We start from the raw sequence: 20039 nt of genomic DNA, 5'->3' as shown, positions 1-20039 counted from the left end.
CAATGGGCTCGACCATCCCTGTTCTGAGGCTGGTGTCAGACTCCCCTAAGCCATCTGGGTGCATGCTGTGTGTACTAATCGTCCTCACATTTTCCCTTTACCCTAATAGGCAATGTTGTATTACTGACTCTGATGGATAAAACTGATTTTTCTCCCCCATCCCTTGTTCCTCATGAAAGAGATTCCTAAACAAAAGCCTTCCTGGTGGATTATCTGGTACCTGGATATCTTTCATCATTTTGCTGTCCTGCATGTAAGTTTTCACTAGAAGATTTTACTGCTTGCTCTATACTTTTCTACTGTAGTTCTGGAGCCCCCAAATGTATCTTCTTTCAACATAGGATGTTCAATTCAGAGACACTGAAACTCAAATCAAGTTTAAACTCAAGTTCATTTCCCCCATACCATTACCATTACAACCGTCTCTTCTCCGGCTCAGTCATCTCACTGATGCTCTTCCTGGTGTAACTGCTCAGGAGTCAAGTCAACCACCTCATTTCTTGACTGCCATTCTCAAGAGAAGATGAACCCTCACGTGATTTCCATTACAAAAGGCCTTTTCCGCCTTGTCTGGAAGCGTCGGCTTGTTCCGGTGTTGGCAGAGGCTGCTGTTTCTGCCTCATGGCCCCAGCCTGTCCCAGGTTTAGATTCGCAACTCTCTAGACCGACATGCTGAGATGTGTCCACTGCTCTCATTCAATTGCTGGAGGACTCCACTATCCACAACATCAGATACAGGACCTAATGAAATGACACGTGCTGCTGGATCAACGTCTCCTAGAGGCACAAACAGGGCAATGTTAAAGAACCAGGACTGAGGATGCCCCTCCAGCAAGAAAATGCCCCCTGAGCACCACCAGCCACTGTTCACTGACTACAGAGAAGTCAGTGCTTTTTAAAAAGGGTACAGATTCCTACTGAAGAAACAAGAGGGGCAGAGGGACACTGAACAGGGCAATTCTGACAGTGATGGGGAGGGTGGGCCTGTCAGCTTTCCTATAAGTACTTTCTAAGATGCTGAAAACTCATGGTGTCGCAGCTGAACTGCGTAACCCCCAAATTTATGTGCTGAAGTCTAACCTCTGAACCTCAGAATGCAACCTTATTTGGACAAAGGGTCACTGCAGATGTAATTAGTTAAGAGGAGGCCAGACTGGAATCAGATGAGCCCCTAATCCAGTATGACTGTGTCCTCGTAACAGGACATCTGGACAGACACACACCTGAGGAGAACCCCACATGAAGAGGAAGGCAGGGATCAGAAGGTGCTGCAGAAGCCAGGAGTGCCAGGGGCTGCTGGCAAACCACCAGGAGCCAGGAGGGAGCTGGGAGCAGACTGTCCCTCTCAGCCCTCAGAAAGAAGCGACCCTGCCTTGACTTTGGATTCCGGCCTCCAGAGTGTGAGATGCGAGTTCTGTTGTGTGAATCACACCGTGTACTATGCTATCTTTCGGCAGCTCTAGCAAATTAACACAGGTTGCCTACACAAGGCCAGTTGCATTAGCAAGAAACTTCCAAAGACTAAAATGCAAATAAGGAAAAGTCTATCTTCAGTTGGATACATCTGCAAGTTGTACAGAACTCAACAGAATGGGAAAAGGTCAGTAACAGGAGTACTCCCTGAGAGAAAGAAACAGTCTCTCTCTTGATGTCAAGACAAAGCAATGGTCTAAAACAGAATATTTTAGACAAATGCAGTGAATAAAGGAAAAGTGTTCAGTCTTTGATAAGTGAGACACACCTGCCATATAATCTCTCACTATATATAATCACTCTGAGAGTAGTCCACACTCCAGCAGCTTTGACATCACCTGACAGCTTGTTAGAAACTAATCAGAACCAGTAGTTTAATGAGAGTCAAGATGGTTAAAATGTGTATTTTAAAGTTTGAGCAGCAATGGTATAATCCACACGAATTTACAGAGTGTAAACTGTACTTGCAAAAGATGCTATTGTTGTTCAGTTGCTAAGTCATGTCAGACTCTCTGCAACCCCATGGACTGCAGCACGCCAGGCTTTCCTGTTCTTCACTATCTCCTAGAGTTTGCTCAAACTCATGTCCACTGAGTCAGTAATGCCATCTAACCATCTCATCTTCTGGTGCCCCCTTTTCCTCCTGCCCTCAATCTTTCCCATAATGCTGTGTTTCACAGTTTTTTCAACACTAGCAGAGTGGAAAGCAACCCTGTCCTGCCTTACAAAACACGTGGGTAACTGTATTACTTAGAGTGCTATTGCCACCTTAATTCATTCGCAAAACGCTTATACTTTGTTAGAACATTAATACCCAGGGAGAAGGGCTGAAATTTTAACTTACAGCCTATTTCAATCCTGATTAGAAAATATAAAAATCATTACAATTAATGTCTGAGAGCCTTATCAAAATCTAGAGATAAGAAAAACTTAAAACCGCTTTAATAACCAGGTTTCTAGTAAATTTCCCTTCATCTGCCATACAATGTCAACAATATTAATAACTTTTAAAAGAGTACAAGCCAAGTCAGGAGTCAACTGAAAACAGTTCTTTAGACCTCACAGAATTTCTTCTGCGTCCTTCTATAGGAATTCAGCACCAGGTAGCCGAGGACCATGGCTCTAGATAAGTAGCTTCCTAATGAGTCTGGCCCAGTGTTAAAAACAGAAGAAAATAAAGAGGAGCCAAACCACCAAAAGACACCACCCCATCAGCTAATGTTCTTCCACATGACTACACTTCACTTAAATTTAAGTTTAAAAAACACATGGTACTTGAAAGGCTCAGAAACTCATTTTTACGCCTCCCCAGTATTCATCCATACCTGCATTTTGAGAGCTCTGGCTTTATAAATACCACAAAACCATGAGACCTTACAGAGGGTCATTTTTAAAGAGCACTGTACAAGTTAGGATTTTATTTTCCAAATCAGTATTTTAGGAAGAGATTTAAAATAGGTAAAGGAAGTAGCTGAAGAATTGGAGTCTCACAAAATTAGGAAAACAAAAGGGAATGAGTGCTGGGTACCATAACATAGGAAGAAAGCTGATTAAATGATTAAACACAGATTATTTTTTTTGAAGTTTCTCTGTCCATTCAACAAACATTTACTGGGGATCTACTACATGCTAGGCACCAAAAGCTGTGTAGGAGACAATACGGAAAGCAAGACAAGGCTTCCTGGATCGTCAATTTTCTGGGGGACGGAGACAGACTGGCAGGTGATGAAGCACTGTAAGGTTTGGGGAAGCACCGTGACTCAGGGCACCAAGGTGAGACTCCTGAGTATCAAGGTAAGACCAGACGGAGAAGCAAGAGTTATCCAGAGGAAGAGCCCAAGAGGGTTCCAAACAGAGAGAGGCAAAAGACAGTGAAACTAGGAGAACTAAGAGGCCAGCTGGGTGGGGAGGAGGGCAAAGAACAGCAGGAGAGAAAGCCAGTAAATAGAGTGCACCCTATCATCCAGGGTCATGTTATGAAGTGAGGAGCTGGGACTTTATCCCACAAGCCATGAGTAACCCTGAAGGATGTGAGAACTCCGTGACAAACCAATTTCCTAAACTGAAATTAGATTAGAGTTGTCTGAGCATATGTGAAGTGACAGTCACTCAGTCATGTCCCACTCTGCAACACCATGGACTATACAGTCCATGGAATTCTCCAGGCCAGAATACTGGAGCGGGTAGCCTTTCCTTTCTCCAGGGGATCTTCCCAACCCAGGGATCAAACCCAGGTCTCCCACACTGCAGGCAGATTATTTACCAGCTGAGCCACAAGGGAAGCCCAAGAATACTGGAGTGGGTAGCCTATCCCTTCTCCAGCGGATCTTCCAGACCCAGGAATCGAACTGGGGACTCCTGCATTGCAGGTGGATTCTGTACCAATTGAGCTATCAGGGCCTGAGCATATAGTTCAAAGTAAAACGGTAGCAGGAACACAAATATTCTTAGTGAGTAAAGACACAGGATGAACATCTGCATTTTCTGCAATGCTACTACTCCAGCAGTGGACCATTTCTGCAACCCCAGCACCTCTCTCCTACACCTGCTCGCCTACTCCCAACAACACGTTGATACCTGACGGCTCTGACAGCCTCAGTCTAAACACTAATACTCCGAGGCAGATCTGTAAGAGCAGCAAAGACTATGTCACTTTTGATAATAACCCAAACACAAGAGAGAGAACGAAATTGATGGGGAAGGGTCTTCAGATCAGATCCTGTTAAACTTTCAACAATTTTGTTCCTTAAAAACAAGATGAGTGAGGTCTTATTAGGGAATATCTTCTATGTGAAATACCTTACAGTTTTAGTTATTTCACATCAGGCAACTCAAGTTTAAGAACTGGCATGGGTCTCAGCAGGATATTTTATAATTTAAAAACAAACAAAATACCCCCCAAAAAACTCAATCTGCATGCCTCAAAGTCTAACAACAGGTTTTGAGTTTTTATAAACATTATGATTACTTAACACTGGCTTAAGAAATTCTAACAAAAAGCCTGTGACTTCTCTCCAATCAATCAATAACTAGTCCTCTCTATAAATGCAAAAGAGAAAATTTTTAAAAATCCAAAAAAGTCAAAGAAAATGAAAACCAATACTGGTATGACTAAAATCAAGATTTTATAAAACAAACCAAAAAATAGGTAATATTTTATAAACAGGTTTTTTTTTCCCTCAAATATCTACAACTCAAAGACTTTTCTATTGTGCTAATCCTTGGGCCTTTATCATTAGGTATAATCCAGAACTATCTAACTTACTCACACAGACACCATGAAAAAGAACTAGCTAAGGCAGAAACAAGCGAGATCGTCATACCTCCCACCAGTCTTAAAGATTAGATCCGCATTAGGCGCTCCCTTTGGGTGTTGGTAACGAGGCCGCCGCTCCCGATTGGTGTTTGCTGGAGCTGGGCGTTGGGCAAGAGACTGCAGCATCTCTGTAGTTAGGAGCAAAACAGAAAAGGCATTAACATTGGTAAATGTACTTCTCCCAATAAGTAAATAAAGGGAGATAAATTTATTAGTTCTGTCAGGTAGCTAACTAAAGAAAAATCACCATTATATGGACTAAAATAATTGAGAAGTACTGGAAGAGCAATCAAGAGAGGAGATATGCTCTTGTGTACCATATAACACCATGCTCCCTTACAGTCAATGGGGCCACAACTGTGTCTTGTGAGGCAGTGAAACAGTGTAAGAAGCAATAGAGTACAACAGCTGAGAGCATGGTGTTTGGAGCTAAGCAATATTAGATTAGATCCCAGCTCTGCCACATACTACTAGCTATGGGGCTTTTGGCTCAGTTTCCCTAAATATAAAATTTCATTTATCTCATGGAATTATTGTGAGGATTAAAAGCTGTGATCAAGTACATAAGCATCTGGCCATAATAAGCACTTCTACTGAGTGTTAGCTACCATTATTTTATTATTAAGAACCCTGAGTACTGGGAATTCCCTGGTGGTCCAGTGGCTAGGACTCCATGCTTCCATTGCAGGGGACATGGGTTCGATACCCAGTCAGGGAACTAAGATCCCGCATGACTTTAGTCATGACCAAATAAATAAATAAACACGATTATTTTTTAAAAATTGGCATCAACCAAAAGAGAAGATTCTAAAAGTGGGATTTAAAGATAGAAAACCAAATACTTATTTATACAACAATCTCTTGCATAAAAAGCAGTTTTGTGAGTACAACACTATATAAAAGCCATGTTATGGCTCTGAGGGCCTTTTAAGGTGTCTGTGGACTCCACATGTAAAGTTTAGCTAATCCAAGTGTGCTGAGTATGTCTGTATAAAACTGGAATCCTAACTTGATGCACTCAAATCTGGAAGGAAGAAAGTCCTCAAGACCAGGATTCCCAAACAGACAAGAGATGATATTTGCTGAATAATTATTTGCTCACAGTTGACTGGCAACACAAGGCAATTAAAACTTGGTACTATCTCACCTGCAATCCAGCTCTTACAGTATGGAATCTAACTGAATTACAAGGGAAGCAAAATATGATAAACATTACATTAGTGTTATTTTATAAATAAGTGAAAGAAAAATAAAGACAGAAAGGAATATAAAAGACAATCAACTTCTCAGGCTAAATATAAACAAACATGACATGAAAAGGAGCAGAATAATAGCTTTGATGTTCTGTATTTTAAAAACCCAAAAGGCATCACAATTTTCCACTTCTGTCTTGGAAACAATGTGATACCTTGATAATCTTCTTGTTCTTGCCGTTCATTGATATCTAGTGTGAGCTTTTTCATTCTCATCCTCTCTTCTTGTTCTGCTTGTTGCTGGTTCCAGTGATTTGCAGCAAGTTGGGAAGACATGGGTACATTAAGGATCTTAAACTGAGAAAAAAAAGTAAAGAAACCACAAATGGCTTGAGAAAATCAAGAAACAAAGATTTCAAATAAATCAGTGCATGCGTTTGTTCTCAGTCACTCCCAACTCGTTGTGACCCCATGGACTGCAGCCTGCCAGGCTCCTCTGCCCATGGGATTTCCCAGGCAAGAATACTGGAGTGGGTTGCTGTTTCCTACTCCAGGGGATCTTTCCCAACACAGGGACTGAACCCAAGTCTCTTGTGTCTCCTGCACAGGCAGGTAGATTTTTTATCACTGAGCCATCTGGGAAGCCCAAATAAATAAGTAGAGCTAAATGAGGTTAGAAAATTAATTTTTCCTTTCCTAATAAGTCAATAAAGATAGTACCATCTCAAAACATAGACAGACAATAGTGTTACTCTACTTAAGAGATAAACTCATGAGGGTTGGATAAGAAATGGAAGGCCATCAAGTTCAACGTCCATAAAAAGCAGACACTCCTCTTTTCTGCACCCTGTTTGGAAGCAACACATCTAAACAGGGGATCATTTTCCACTGTGTAGACCCTTTTACATATGGCTAATTGTCAGAAAGGGTCTTATACAGCAAGCTGTAATCTGCACCCTTTTCATTTCTACCCTCTGGACTATACAGAACAAATCTAGTCCACCTTTAGGATTATCAAGTCTTCATAGTCTAAAGATAGCTGTGATGCTGGAAAAGAGAAAGAGTTTAGCAACTGAACAATTAGTTATAGGGGAATAATTCTTATCTATGGAATGTTTTGTTTTTAGCAGGATGTTCCTGGTTCAGGATTGTTAACAACTATTAAACCAAAATAAATATCTTTTGCATTTGTTTAAAACAAAAAATTCTTTAAAACATTACATAATGGCTCTTTTACATTAAAACTTTTGCTTTAATAAGACATTTTCTTTCAGTTTATTATTCTAATTCATAGACATTTGAATCTAGAAAGAAATTATCAACAGTATTTTCCTTTCTTTTCAACTACTTCCTTTACTGGTACAAATTTTTCTTTTCCTACTGACTACAGAAGAAAGTTATTTCTGGGCACAAATTTGGTGCACAAAGAGATCTTTCACTTAAGAACTAAAGATTCCTATAAGGCTACGCATTTCACATTTCTAGAAAAACCGTTGCACCAGAAGAACCAACACCCAAAAGTCAAATAAAGAAATAAAAATCAGAACAAAATATACTTTCTTCTTCAGACCACAAAATAACAGCGATGTTTCTTCAAATAATGTTCCTAAAATTGAACATATTCCAAAATTCCAAATAATGTTTATGAGTTGAAACTTTACTTAATAACCAAGTACTCTGAGCTCTCATTTCATGTTTGCTAACATTTTAAAAATAAAGTTCAATAAAAATGTTTCCTTAAACAAAATTTCACGTTTTAAGAAGTAAGGACTTCACTCCTTATTCTGAAGTTATATGGGTTACACAGTATATAATCTATCTACTTTGAACAAAAAAATATTTCTGTTAAAATACAGACACATAGTCTTACTTTGACCCATAGAATTTAGAATTCAGGACTACTGAAATGAATTTACTTTTCAAAGCTCAAAAGTTTCTGAAGGTAGGTTTTAATTTTATGCCTACACATTCTGAAAAGATCAAAAGGGTGTGCAAACTGACACAGGTCATGAATTTTTCATATGTGCCTCAGGAAACAGAGGGATGAATGAAGAAAATTGATTATTTATTGTTGTATAAGTTGATCGTCCCCCTTCATGGATCACTGCCTTGTTGTGGTGAAGGGGCTTGCATAACTCAATAAAGCTATGAGCCACGCCATGCAGGGCCACCCGAGACGGACAGGTCATAGCAGAGGGTTCTGACAAAACGTGATCCACTGGAGGAGGGAATGGCAAACCTGGTTATACCTGGTTATACCCAGGTTATACCACCTAGTATACCTGCTGAGAACCTCATGAACTGTATAAAAGGCCAAAAAGATAGGACACCAAAAGATAAGTCCCCCAGGCCTGAAGATGTCCAATACGCTGTTGGGGAAGAGCGGAGAATTACCAACAGCCCCAGAATGAATGAAGCAGTTGGGCCAAAGCGGATACGATACTCAGTTGTGGATGTGTCTGGTGATAAAAGTAAAATCTGATGCTGCAAAGAACAGTATTGTATAGGAACCTGGAATGTTAGGTCCATGAATCAAGGAAAATTGGACGTGGTTAAGGAGATGTTAAGAATAAACACAGACATCCTATGAATCAGCGAACTAAAATGGATGAGAATGGACTAATTTAATTCAGATGACCATCATATCTACTACTGTGGGCAAGAATCCCATAGAAGAAACGGAGTAGCCCTCATAATCAACAAGAGTCCGAAACAATGTACTTGGGTACAACCTCAAAAATGACAATAATCTCGGTTCATTTCCAAGGCAAACCATCCAACATCACAGTAATCCAAGTCTATGCCCCTACCACTGATGCTGAAGAAGCTGAAGTTGATCAGTTCTATGAAGATCTAGAAGACTTCCTAGAACTAACACCTAAAACAGGTATTCTATTCATCACTGGGGATTGGAATGCAAAAGTAGGAAGTCAAGACATACTTGGAGTAATAGGTAAGTTTGGCTTTGGAGAAGAAAACGAAGCAAGGCAAAGCTTAACTGAATTCTGCCAAAAGAATGCACTAGTCATAGTAAATACCCTTTTTTAACAATACAAGAGATGACTTTACACATGGACATCACCAAATGGTCAATAGCAAAGTCAAACTGATTACATTCTGTGTAGCTGAAGATGGAGAAGCTGTATACAATCAACAAAAACAAGACCTGGAGCTGACTTTGGCTCAGATCATCAGCTTGTCACAGCAAAACTCAGGCTTAAACTAAAGAAAACTGGGAAAAACAATAGGCCAGCCAAGTATAACTTAAGTCAAATCCTGTATGAATTCATAGTAGAGGTAATGAACAGATTCAAGGGACTAGATCTTGTTAACAGTGTACCTGAAGAACTATGGACAGAGGTTGTAATATTGTACAGGAGGTGGCAAACAAAATCACCCCAAACAAAAAGAAAAGCAAGAAGGCAAAGTGGTTATCTGAGGAGGTTTTACAAATAGTGGAAAAACAAAGAAACAAAAAGCAAGGGAGAGAGGGAAAGGTACATCCAATTAAAAGCAGAGTTCCAAAAAATAGCTAGAAGAGATAAGAAGGCCTTCTTCAATGAACAATGTTTAATAACAGAAGAATACAACCAAAGGAAAAGATGTAGATATCTCTTCAGAAAAAGTGGAAACAGCAAGGGAGCATTCTGCCCAAAGATGGGCACAATAAAGGATAAAAATGGTAGAGACCTAGTAGATGCTGAAGAGATCAAGAAGAGATGGAAAGAATACATGGAAGAGCTGTATAAAAAAGATCTTAATGAACTGAATTACTATGATGGTGTGGTTAGTCACCCAGAGCCAGACATTCTAGAGTGGGAAGTCAAGTGGGCCTTAAGAAGCACTACTGTTAATAAATCCAGTGGATACGATGAAATTCTAGCAGAACTATTCAAAGCCCTAAAGGATGATGCCATCAAGGTTTTACATTTATTACATGAGCAAATCTGGAAGACCCAGCAGTAGCCACAGGACTGGAAAAGATTAATCCTTATCCCAATCTCCAAGAAGGGTAGTACCAAACAATGTGCTAACCATCAGATAATGGCACTCATCTCTCATGCTAGTAAGGTCATGCCTAAAATCTTACATGCTAGGCTTCAGCATTATGCAAATGAAGAACTTCCAGATGTCCAAGCTGGGGTTAGAAAAGGATGAGAAATAAGAGATAAAATCACCAATATTTACTGAAATAGAGAAAGCAAGGGAATTTCAGAAAAACATCTGTTTCATCGACAACACTGAAGTCTTTGACTATGGATTACGGCAAACTGTGGAAGCCCTTAGAGAGATGGGAATACAGACCATTTTACCTGTCTCTTGAGAAACCTGCATGTGGTTAAGCAGCAACAGCTAGAACCCTGTATGGAACAACTGATCCATACAAGATCGAGAAAGGAGTACGACAGGGCTGTCTGCTCTCACCCTGTTTGTTTAACCAAACACTGAACACATCATGAGAGATGCCGGGCTGGATGAATTACAAGCTGGAATTAAAAGATAGGCAGGAGAAACATCAACAACCTCGGATATGCAGATGATACCACTCTAATGGCAGAAAGCGAAGAGGAACTAAAGAGCCTCTTTATGAGAGTGAAAGAGCCACCTTAAGAGTAAATATTAAACTAAGATCATGGCATCTGGCCCCATTACCGCATGGCAAACAGAAGGGGAAAAGGTGGAAGTAGTGACAGATTTCCTCTTCTTGGTCTCCAAAATCACTGCGGACAGTGATTGCAGCCACAGAACCAGAAGGCAATTGCTTCTTGGCAGGAAAATGGTGACAAACCTAGACAGTCTGTTGATAAGCAGAGACATTACTCTGATGACAAAGGTCCATAGTCAAGGCTATCATTGTCTCAGTGGTCACATACGGTTGAGAGAGCTGGACTGTAAAGAAGGAAGAATGCCAAAGAATTGATACCTTTGAACTATGGTGCTGGAGAAGACTCCTGAAAGTCACTTGAACAGCAAGAAAATCAAATCAGTCAATCTTAAGGGAGATCAACACTGAACATTCACTGGAAGGACTGATAATGAAGCTGAACCTCCAATACTTTGGTCATCTGATGTGAACAGACAACTCATTGGAAAAGTCCCAAATGCTGGGAAACATGGAGCGCAGAAGAAGAGGGCATCAGAGGATGAGATAGCTGGACGCCATCACCGATGTAATGAGTATGAACTTGGGCAAACTCCAGGAGATGGTGAGGGACATGGAGGCCTGGTGTGCTGCAGTCCATGGGGTAACAAAGAGTTGGACACAACTGGGTGACTGAACAAGTTGATCTTCACAGAAATATATTCCTAAAGCTCCTTTTAAACAAGAAAAATCAAGACTCAGTAAATGTGTCAATGTAGCAAAGAAAGTTCAGGAGCTGTATAGGAATAGGAACCAATTCCCATGTGATAGTTCAGCCTATGGAACTGAAGTTGCCATGTACTGCCCTTGACAATTATTAAAAAAAAAAAAAAAAGGGAAAAGTCTACTCAGAGAACTAAGTTATCCCTAGAAAAGAAAAGCAGAAACTCTGGACTTCGAGAATTCTGGGGGCCATGGTGAACCAGCAGTTCCAAGTGCTGGGAAGAGTAGTTTTACAAAGACTCCAGCACCAAGTCTAGGGTCTTGATCAAAAACAAACCCTTATTTTTCTAGGTACTGGGTGGAAGATGAGGGAGAGGGGAAATGTCAGGGCTCAACTCTGGCCTGAAGGTGAGAAAGTGGGGAGCTTTTGTAAAACCTTGATAACCTTAAAGTCTAGGATGGAGGAAAGTCCTGTTGACTTTATGGAATTATGAAGAATATCTGACAAAGACCCAGCAGTGCTCAGAAGCGAAGTCAAGTTAACTATTTACACGTGAGTCATGATGGAAAGCCTGTTCCCAGCCCTCCATTATGTGATCCTAACTGGTACTCAGCTTTCACATCTCAAGACTTATTTGCACCACAGCAAAATGATGATATGCTCTGCAACTTTGATCTTTTGAGTAACAAGAAATTACCTGACAAAGCAGAGATAAAAGATGAAGGTAGGCACCATCTCCTTGAGCCTGTCCCGGAAGGGAGGGAACAGAATGTCCCTCGTGTCACAGAGGATATTCCGGGCCTTCCTTGGTCACCCTCTACAACAGCAGTCTCCCTCTCATCACATCCTCCCCACTTCAGTCTCCTATCCGCTTAACTTGCTTTATTTTCCAACAGAGCATTGTCCTCAACCTGACATTATTTCTTGTTTGCCTCTCAATACTAGAATGAAAGCTCCGAAGAGAGGAGGGACTTGGTTGACTGCTATATTTCTGCACGTGGAACAGTGCCTGGTACATAACACGTCAACAATAAGTGTAGCTGTTAAATGACAATTTAAACGAACGTGGGAACCAGGTATCAGACTGGTCTGACAAGCTGTTCTAGCCACCATATTCATAGATGCTTCTGTTAATTATAAGATGCACCATTATTTTACATACCACTAAAACAGAAAAAAATGCTGTCAATTATCCTAAGATTCCATCAACTCTAAGAGGCAGCTTGAACTCAGAAATAATTAAGTATGAATTTTTTTTTTTTTTTAACAGAACTAGTAATAAATGATGTAGATCTGGGAGCCGGGCTCCATTTCCTTCAGGGCACTTTCCACAATCAGCAAGTATAACATTATGCTTGTCTCTCTCCCTCAGCTGGTGTGTGCTCACATGGCCAGGGGCTACATCCTGTTCATCACCATTGCCTTACACTTGGGCGGGTATTTGGCAGAGCAGACAAATAATATTTGAGGACTGAATGTATGAATCAAAGTGATAGCTTAGTAGACAGGGGAATGATTGTGAGGGCCATCTGTGAGATAAGGAAAAGAAAGAGGAGGTGGTTTAAGGAGAATGGAGGAGAAGGATCAGGGGTCAGAAAACAATGTTTTTTTCATTTTTTTCCCAAAAGCCATTTGGCAAGTGAGCATTTTTTTTTTCAAGATTATCTGCCATCACCCTCCTTTCCTTTCTCACTGTGAGCTTACTGATAAAACTTTCCTACTGAAAGTCAGTATGTGTATCTTCTAACAAATGCATATGACTTAAATTTTAAATGTTCTTTCCATTAAAAAACACCCATCTATTTGATGGAAGTTACATATGTCTTTTGTGCACATAACAGATAAAATTATTTCTACCACTGAATACCAGTCTTTTCCCCCTGTAAGCAAGAACCTATAAAACAAAGTTACCACTTACACTTGGGAACTACCAATGAACGGGGAATACACTGTGGACAGATTCTCACCTGTTGCTTATTGCCTTTTCGGGTTAACATGACAAATGGCATTGTGTCTGCAGACTCTGTCTCTCCCTCCCCACCACCAAGTGGGGGTCCTTTCCTCAGCTGGCTTTTGAGGTGCAAGGGAATGGCAACATCAAGTTGGTGCACTTTAACAGATTCGCCACTTCGTTGCTTAAAGACAGAAATGAAAAAAATGTGAATAGCCCAATAAATTGTAATTCCTTCAGTGCTATATATCTTAGAACAATCATTAGACCCAAGTAATCTTTCTGAAACCAGAGTCGTCCCCCACCTCCACACATCCCTTGGAACCATACAATTTGGCTCCTGCTGATGGGTCAGGTCTCTCCCAAACTCAAACACACAGTGCTGCAGGTTCTACTGTCCTGTTTGAGTACACTGGGCCCTTTCATTCACCATCAGAGCACACACCTTCCTTTGTAATTATCATGGGCCACAACCGCCTCCTTATCTATGAGCACCCCTACCTGACCGATGGGTTCATCACTGTGCCCCTTCTCTGGTGTTTCCTGCTGTGAGCACATGCAGTCAGAGCTCAGTATTTAAGAGTGAACAGATAACTTCCTACTTGTTAATATCAATTCTTTTTAACATTTACACTGGATTTATCAACAATTATTAAAACAAATCTTCACCGATGGATGACTTACTATGTGTTAAGCTTGGAGATACTAGTATTAAAAAGACAATCTCTAATCGTCAAAGAGCTCATAAGCTTGTTAAGTAAGAAAAGAGAAATTAATTACGATTTATCTGAGTTGTGTATAACGTGTACAATAGAGTGACTACATACGACTAGTTGAGAGTGGGTGGGTGCTGAGATTTCACAAAAGGCTGAATGAAAACGGGACATTTGAGAACATTAAAGACTTCACAAGCCTTCTTCCAACCAGATGGTAAAAGAGCAGTTTGGGGGATACACAGAGAATTTAGACAGGGGAAGAACAGGTGCAAAAGCAAAGATGTGAAACAGCATGTGCATTTAGGGAACTGCAAATAATTTTCTAAGTCTGAATGAATGGAGCACGAATGAGGAAAGCGCTGAACATGATACTTCAAAGCTAAGCAAGCAATGCTAAAAGGGCATGAAGGTATTAAAACTTCTTTACTGCCATTTAAATACTCTTTTGATTCAGGCACCATATTTGCAAGAGACTTGCAAATCAGCAAAACGGTAATAAAGGTGTAAGGTTTTATTGTTTTTGATTTCTTAGCTCCAACTGTTAGAATTTGGTTGAAGTTCTCCCAGGTTCATAAGATTATTTATAAAGACTTTTTAACTTAAAATTTGAAACAATCATGTCAGAGGAATCTGGATATGTAAATTACCTTTCTTTTCTAATTATAAAATTAACATATTCTCTTCATAAACTAATACAAAAATATATTAGCAAATGTGTCCATACCAATTCCTACAGCTATCTCCCTCTGCCTGACTCTAACATGCAAGAACTATTAACAATGGGTCATGTCCTTCCAGATTTTTTCTTGCATATATATATATGAAACATACATGTACGTGACATATACAACATAACACATATAAACAGGAGCAACCATGACAAATATTATTCTATGCTAACATACATGTTTCTTCTTCTTTTAGATTCTGTATCTTGGGCATCTAGTACAGAGCTAATTATTTTATTGGCCCTCTACTGACAGCTTAGACTTTTTTTTTCTATTACAATGTCACACTTTTCATGCTATTAAGGGTACACTTTTAGATCAAATGGCAAGTCATTCTGACAGGTTTACTAAATTTCTCTGTAAAAAAGGCTGGACTCACTTAACATTGACCAAGTATAGATGTTTACCTACACTTAACCACAACAGGTACCATCACTTTTTAAATCTTAATATTTTACGACCTGATAAAAAGGCCCTTCTTAGTTTGCTTATCATTTGATTATCAGTGAGCTTTAGCATTATATTCTTTCTAACAACAAAATGAGTCATTCATTTCTTCTCACTGGTTTGTACAATCTCTTTAGCTTAGTACAGATACTGACTCTTGTGTTGTGTCAGCTATAGATTTTTTTCTCCTGGTTAGTTATTTCTAAAGAGATTTCTATGGCATTTCGTGCTGGAAAGTAGTGTAACAAATGGTTGATAAGAGACTGCACCACTCACTACCCCTTTCACTTTAAACAAGTTTATTTTGTTGTTTTTTCCAAGCCTGTTTCTTTAACTGAAACATGGGAATACGAACAGTATCTAACAGCTAAAGGCACTGTATGAAGAATAAACATAAAGTCAATGCAGTGCTCAACAGTCTTTACAATCTTTAAAATTATTTGAGAGATTTGCAATTAATTATAGGGTGGAAATTAAAAACAGAAATCCATTCTGTTGAAGATACCATTTTCCCTCACATGATTTGAGATGTTAACTTCATCAAGATTAAACTGCCGTGTTCTAAGGTCTATTTTAGATTCTGGCAACTCATTCCAATATTCTTGCCTGGAAAATCCATGGACAGAGGAGCCTGGTGGGCTACAGTCCATGGGGTCTCAAAGAGTCACACATAACTGAGTACACAGGCAATGCAATGCAAGGTCTATTTTGGACCCTCCTCTGATTAATCTATCCATTCCTATACCAAACTATTGCTGTATATTTAAAATGTTTTATTATCTTGTGTGTCACACTTTATTTTCTACAAGTTTCTTAACAGTTCGGTTATTCTTTAATAATTTAAGAACAATTTTATTAGGTTCATTCTACATCCATGTCCCTGTTTTTCTCTTCCTCCAACCCTCACCCTATCCCCCAAATTTCCCTGATGGGACAGAATGAGGACTGCATGAAATTTAAGGACATGATTTATGGAGAAATGATGTCTTTACAATACTGTGTCTTTCTATGATTTTTAGCAAAAGAAAAAAGTCTGTACAACTGTTCATTTTGGGTATCTGATAATGATTTAAAATCAGGGCCTAACAGTGGATGAAGTTTTCTCCTATACATAAACACAACTGCAAAAATGTGAATTCAAACTTCCCTCCTCTCTGATCACATCCTCTCACCTTTCCAGCTCACTTCTTAAGCACTCTCAATAAGTGATGACCACAGAACCACACCGAAATTTCCCATTCCTTTGACTTCATCAGCTTTTCCACCTTTTCTAAATGTTGGGGTTTGTCAGGGCTCAATCCTGAACCTGCTTCTCTTCTGTCTCCGCACTTTACATCTGGATGAGCCAGTTATTGCCATGGCTTTAAAAGTACTCTAACAACCGCTGTTTATGTTTCTCTTTTGCTCTCCAGACATTTACACTGATGCCTTCAAAGGCTCCTCAAACTTACCAAGTGTAACTCCTACTCGCACTCTCCTGTTTCTTAGAGACAAGCCAGTGATCCAAGCCACAAGACGGGGTGTCATCCTTGACTCCTTGGCCCCATATACTGCTACCTAATCAAGCACCAAATAAATCCAGTTCATTCTGCCTAAAAAGCTTTTCAAATCCAGACTTCTGTCCATGTGTCCTGCCACTCTCCTAGACAGATGACCATCATCTCTCAGCTAGGTTACCACCACAGCCTTCTAACCACACCCCTGGTTAGTCTCTCTGCTTTTAGTCCTGTCTCAGTAGACCAGGGTTTGATCTCTAGGTCAGGAAGATCCTCTGGAGAAGGGAAGGGAATGGCAAGCCACTCCAGTATTTTAGCCTGGATAATCTCGTGAACAGAGAACCTGGCAGGTTACCGTCTATAGGGTTTCAAAGAATTGGACACGACTGAGCGACTAACACACAGTCTGAACCGGCTCTTTAAAGGACTGTGCCACTCCCAATTACCTGTCTCATGCTGTGACCCTCCCACAGACAGACTATGTTCTATTACTACTGGCGCCCTTTTTAAAGTTTTTCAAACAAGTACTTTTCTGCCCTGATCAGGACCTCTGACACAGTTTTTACATTAATCCTAATTTTTCACCTAGATGGTTCCTTTGTACCTGTCTTGTCTAAAAGTCATGATCTCAGAGATGTCTTCTCTGATTATCTCATTTAAAAAAGGATCTTCCTTTACACTCTACCAAAGTATTCTGTTCCTTTGGTTCCTGAGACTAATGTACCTGAACTGCTATTTATACATTATCATAGCTTTTGGCCTTAGTAGCAACAATGAAAGTAAAATCCATCTGCTCTAGAGGATTATTCCATCAGCATGTACTCCATAATATCTTTTATCTTAAAAACACTCTTTCAACTGACTTTCTCTAGCCACATGCCCATTTTTCTCCCCTTTCTAGTAAAAACTTCTCAAGTCAGCTCTACCTGTATCCAGTATGTTCACTTCTCCCTTTTCCACTGAGCCCACTCCATGGAGCTTTCAGCTACCACTCCAATGACAAAAGCCCTCAAATCACCAAAGGGCTTAACAATAGCTACAAATAGGGCTGAAGTAAATAGTTCATGGGATTTTACTCCTAACTACAGAAAAACATAAAACACAATTACCTAAATCACTGGAAGATGGAGCTTTTAATAAAATCTAGTATCTTAATATCATGAGTACTTTAAACATTGAATAACCAATATTCTTCCAGATATTTATATACAAGTTATTCAAATTATAAGTCAAACTAAAGAATTTACTAAATTAAATTTCCCCAAATTCTAATCTTCTGTAGTTTGACTCCTAAACAAACTGCAAGTAAAGGGTCTTAGAAAGAGGAGAAAAGGCAGAGGGTGATACAATGAAATTACTCTGCTCCAAGTCTGGTAACATTTATTTTTTCTATTCTATTTCAAAGAAGCATAGCAAATCAGGATGTAGGATGCCAGAAGTATTGGCAGCCTCAAACTGCCTAAATTAGGAAAAGCTGCTGCAGAGGTAAAAACGTTTAGAGAGCAGAGACTCTCCCATCACAATCAAGTGTGCTGCAATATTTTATATTAAGTACTTTGGAATAGAGAAACATTTAATACCTGAAGGTTTTCTAGCATCATTTTATCCAGAGCTTGAATGAAGTCCTCATCTTCTACACAAGGTACATGTTTCAGTCCACCTCCTTTAATCATTACCTCCTTATTAAAACAAAACAGAAACAATTCAAACTGGGAATTCTAACTGTAATGTTTTCTATGGCAGAGCCTTCTAATTGATAACTTGTTCAACATAACTCAAGGAATGAGTTAGGTAAAATAATAACATTATTAAATATTCAAAGAACTTGCAAATAAAGAAAAGTGTTTAGATAAGAAAATAAAAAATGAATTTCTAAAGAAATATTTCAATAATCACAAAAATCAAAACTTTGGTGGCTAAAATTGAAATATTATGAAAATGATGTACAATTTCAAAGAGCAAAGTTTTAATGATACGTACAGTATTTTCTTCATCAGTTTCATTCTCTTTATTTGAATCCGTGAGATAATCTGTATTCTCTTCCTCTTCCTCCTCCCCTTCATCATCATCATTATCAGAACCCTCCTGAAATTGTTTAATATTTGTAGAAGATTAAAACTTTTGAAAAACTTTACTAATAATTTTACATGCCTTAAAAAGATGTTAAAATTTATGTATAATTATTTCTTATTCTCCAGTTTCAACCTGTTATGCAATCTGCCTAGAATGGTAGGGCAAAATCAGCTGGCAACTCTTACTACACAACAGTAGCTAAAAAACCCATTTTACATCTTCCATTGACCTAGTAATACAAAGATCCTTTTTAGAAACTTATCCATGAATTCCACAAGGAACAAGTTCCTTGCACCTTTCATATTTTTCTCCTTCCTAACAAACTTGACGGAGAAGGCAATGGCACCCGACTCCAGCACTCTTGCCTGGAAAATCCCATGGATGGAGGAGCCTGGTAGGCTGCAGTCCATGGGGTCGATAGAGTCGGACACGACTGAGTGACTTCACTTTCACTTTTCACTTTCACGCTTTGGAGAAGGAAACTGGCAGCCCACTCCAGTATTCTTGCCTGGAGAATCCCAGGGACAGGAAGCCTGGTGGGCTGCCGTCTATGGGGTCGCACAGAGTCGGACACAACTGAAGTGACTTAGCAGTAGCAGCAGCAACAAACTTAAGACTGATTTTTCTCACAGCAATTCTTTAACACCCATGTAACTCTGCAATGAAAACTGACAATTCAAATTTAACATCATTACCATCTGAAAACAATGACACTACATTTTATAAAGTATCTCACTGCATAAAGCATCTCAGGGTGGAGTGTACTCTCACAGCATTTTGTTGCTCACCCAGTTCTGAAGAAGGACGGATAAGCTTTATTGTCTTCATTTTTATATGTGAAAAAACTAATGCTTGGAAAAGTTAAATGACTTGCCCAAGGACATGTGCTTTTTTAAGCCAAAGAGCTAGACATTCTGACTCCCCTTGCTGGTGGCTTTCAAGTATTACATCTCCCCTATCCTCTCCTGTCAGTACCCCCACATCCTTGTCTATCAGCCAAAATTCCTCTTCAAATGGAAGACTGAGCAGAACTCCAATGGATTTTCAAAGAGACACAAAAAAGAAACCATAACCAAAACCAAAAAATACAGCCACACAGTGGCAGCATTCCATCTGAGGAAGCTTTCAACACAATTCACTCCCACTTTGTTCCATAAAAGTTAAAGGAAAAAGAAAAAAAAAAAAAACTGCACTAAACCCAGCTGCTTTTCATTGTGCTGAGAGAAATAAAGTGAATGAGAAATAATTCCTATGAGAAACAAATGATTTAAATTTGTTATAATACATTTAGTATACCTAGCAATTAATTTCAATAATCTAAACTATTAATACTTTACAGA

General features: G+C 39.4%; 1 protein-coding gene across 3 annotated transcripts in view; it reads right to left on the bottom strand.

Moving 5' to 3' along the window:
• Nucleotides 1-237: 237 nt before the first annotated feature.
• Nucleotides 238-20039, bottom strand: part of UPF2 (UPF2 regulator of nonsense mediated mRNA decay) — a 95996-nt gene continuing 76194 nt past the window's right edge. For all 3 annotated transcript variants that reach the window (XM_061435702.1, XM_061435701.1, XM_061435703.1), the window contains exons 17-22: nt 18607-18711; nt 18207-18305; nt 13256-13423; nt 6198-6339; nt 4797-4917; nt 238-777 (exon numbers count right to left, since the gene is read on the bottom strand). In XM_061435702.1, the coding sequence (XP_061291686.1) occupies nt 768-777; nt 4797-4917; nt 6198-6339; nt 13256-13423; nt 18207-18305; nt 18607-18711 (645 nt within the window). In that variant the 3' untranslated portion in view covers nt 238-767. The remainder of the gene's footprint in view (nt 778-4796; nt 4918-6197; nt 6340-13255; nt 13424-18206; nt 18306-18606; nt 18712-20039) is intronic.

Source organism: Bos javanicus, chromosome 13 (genome assembly GCF_032452875.1).
Source record: "Bos javanicus breed banteng chromosome 13, ARS-OSU_banteng_1.0, whole genome shotgun sequence".
Lineage (NCBI taxonomy): Eukaryota > Metazoa > Chordata > Mammalia > Artiodactyla > Bovidae > Bos > Bos javanicus.
The sequence above is the reverse complement of the archived record's forward strand: the minus strand, read 5'-3'. Positions and strand labels throughout refer to the sequence as shown.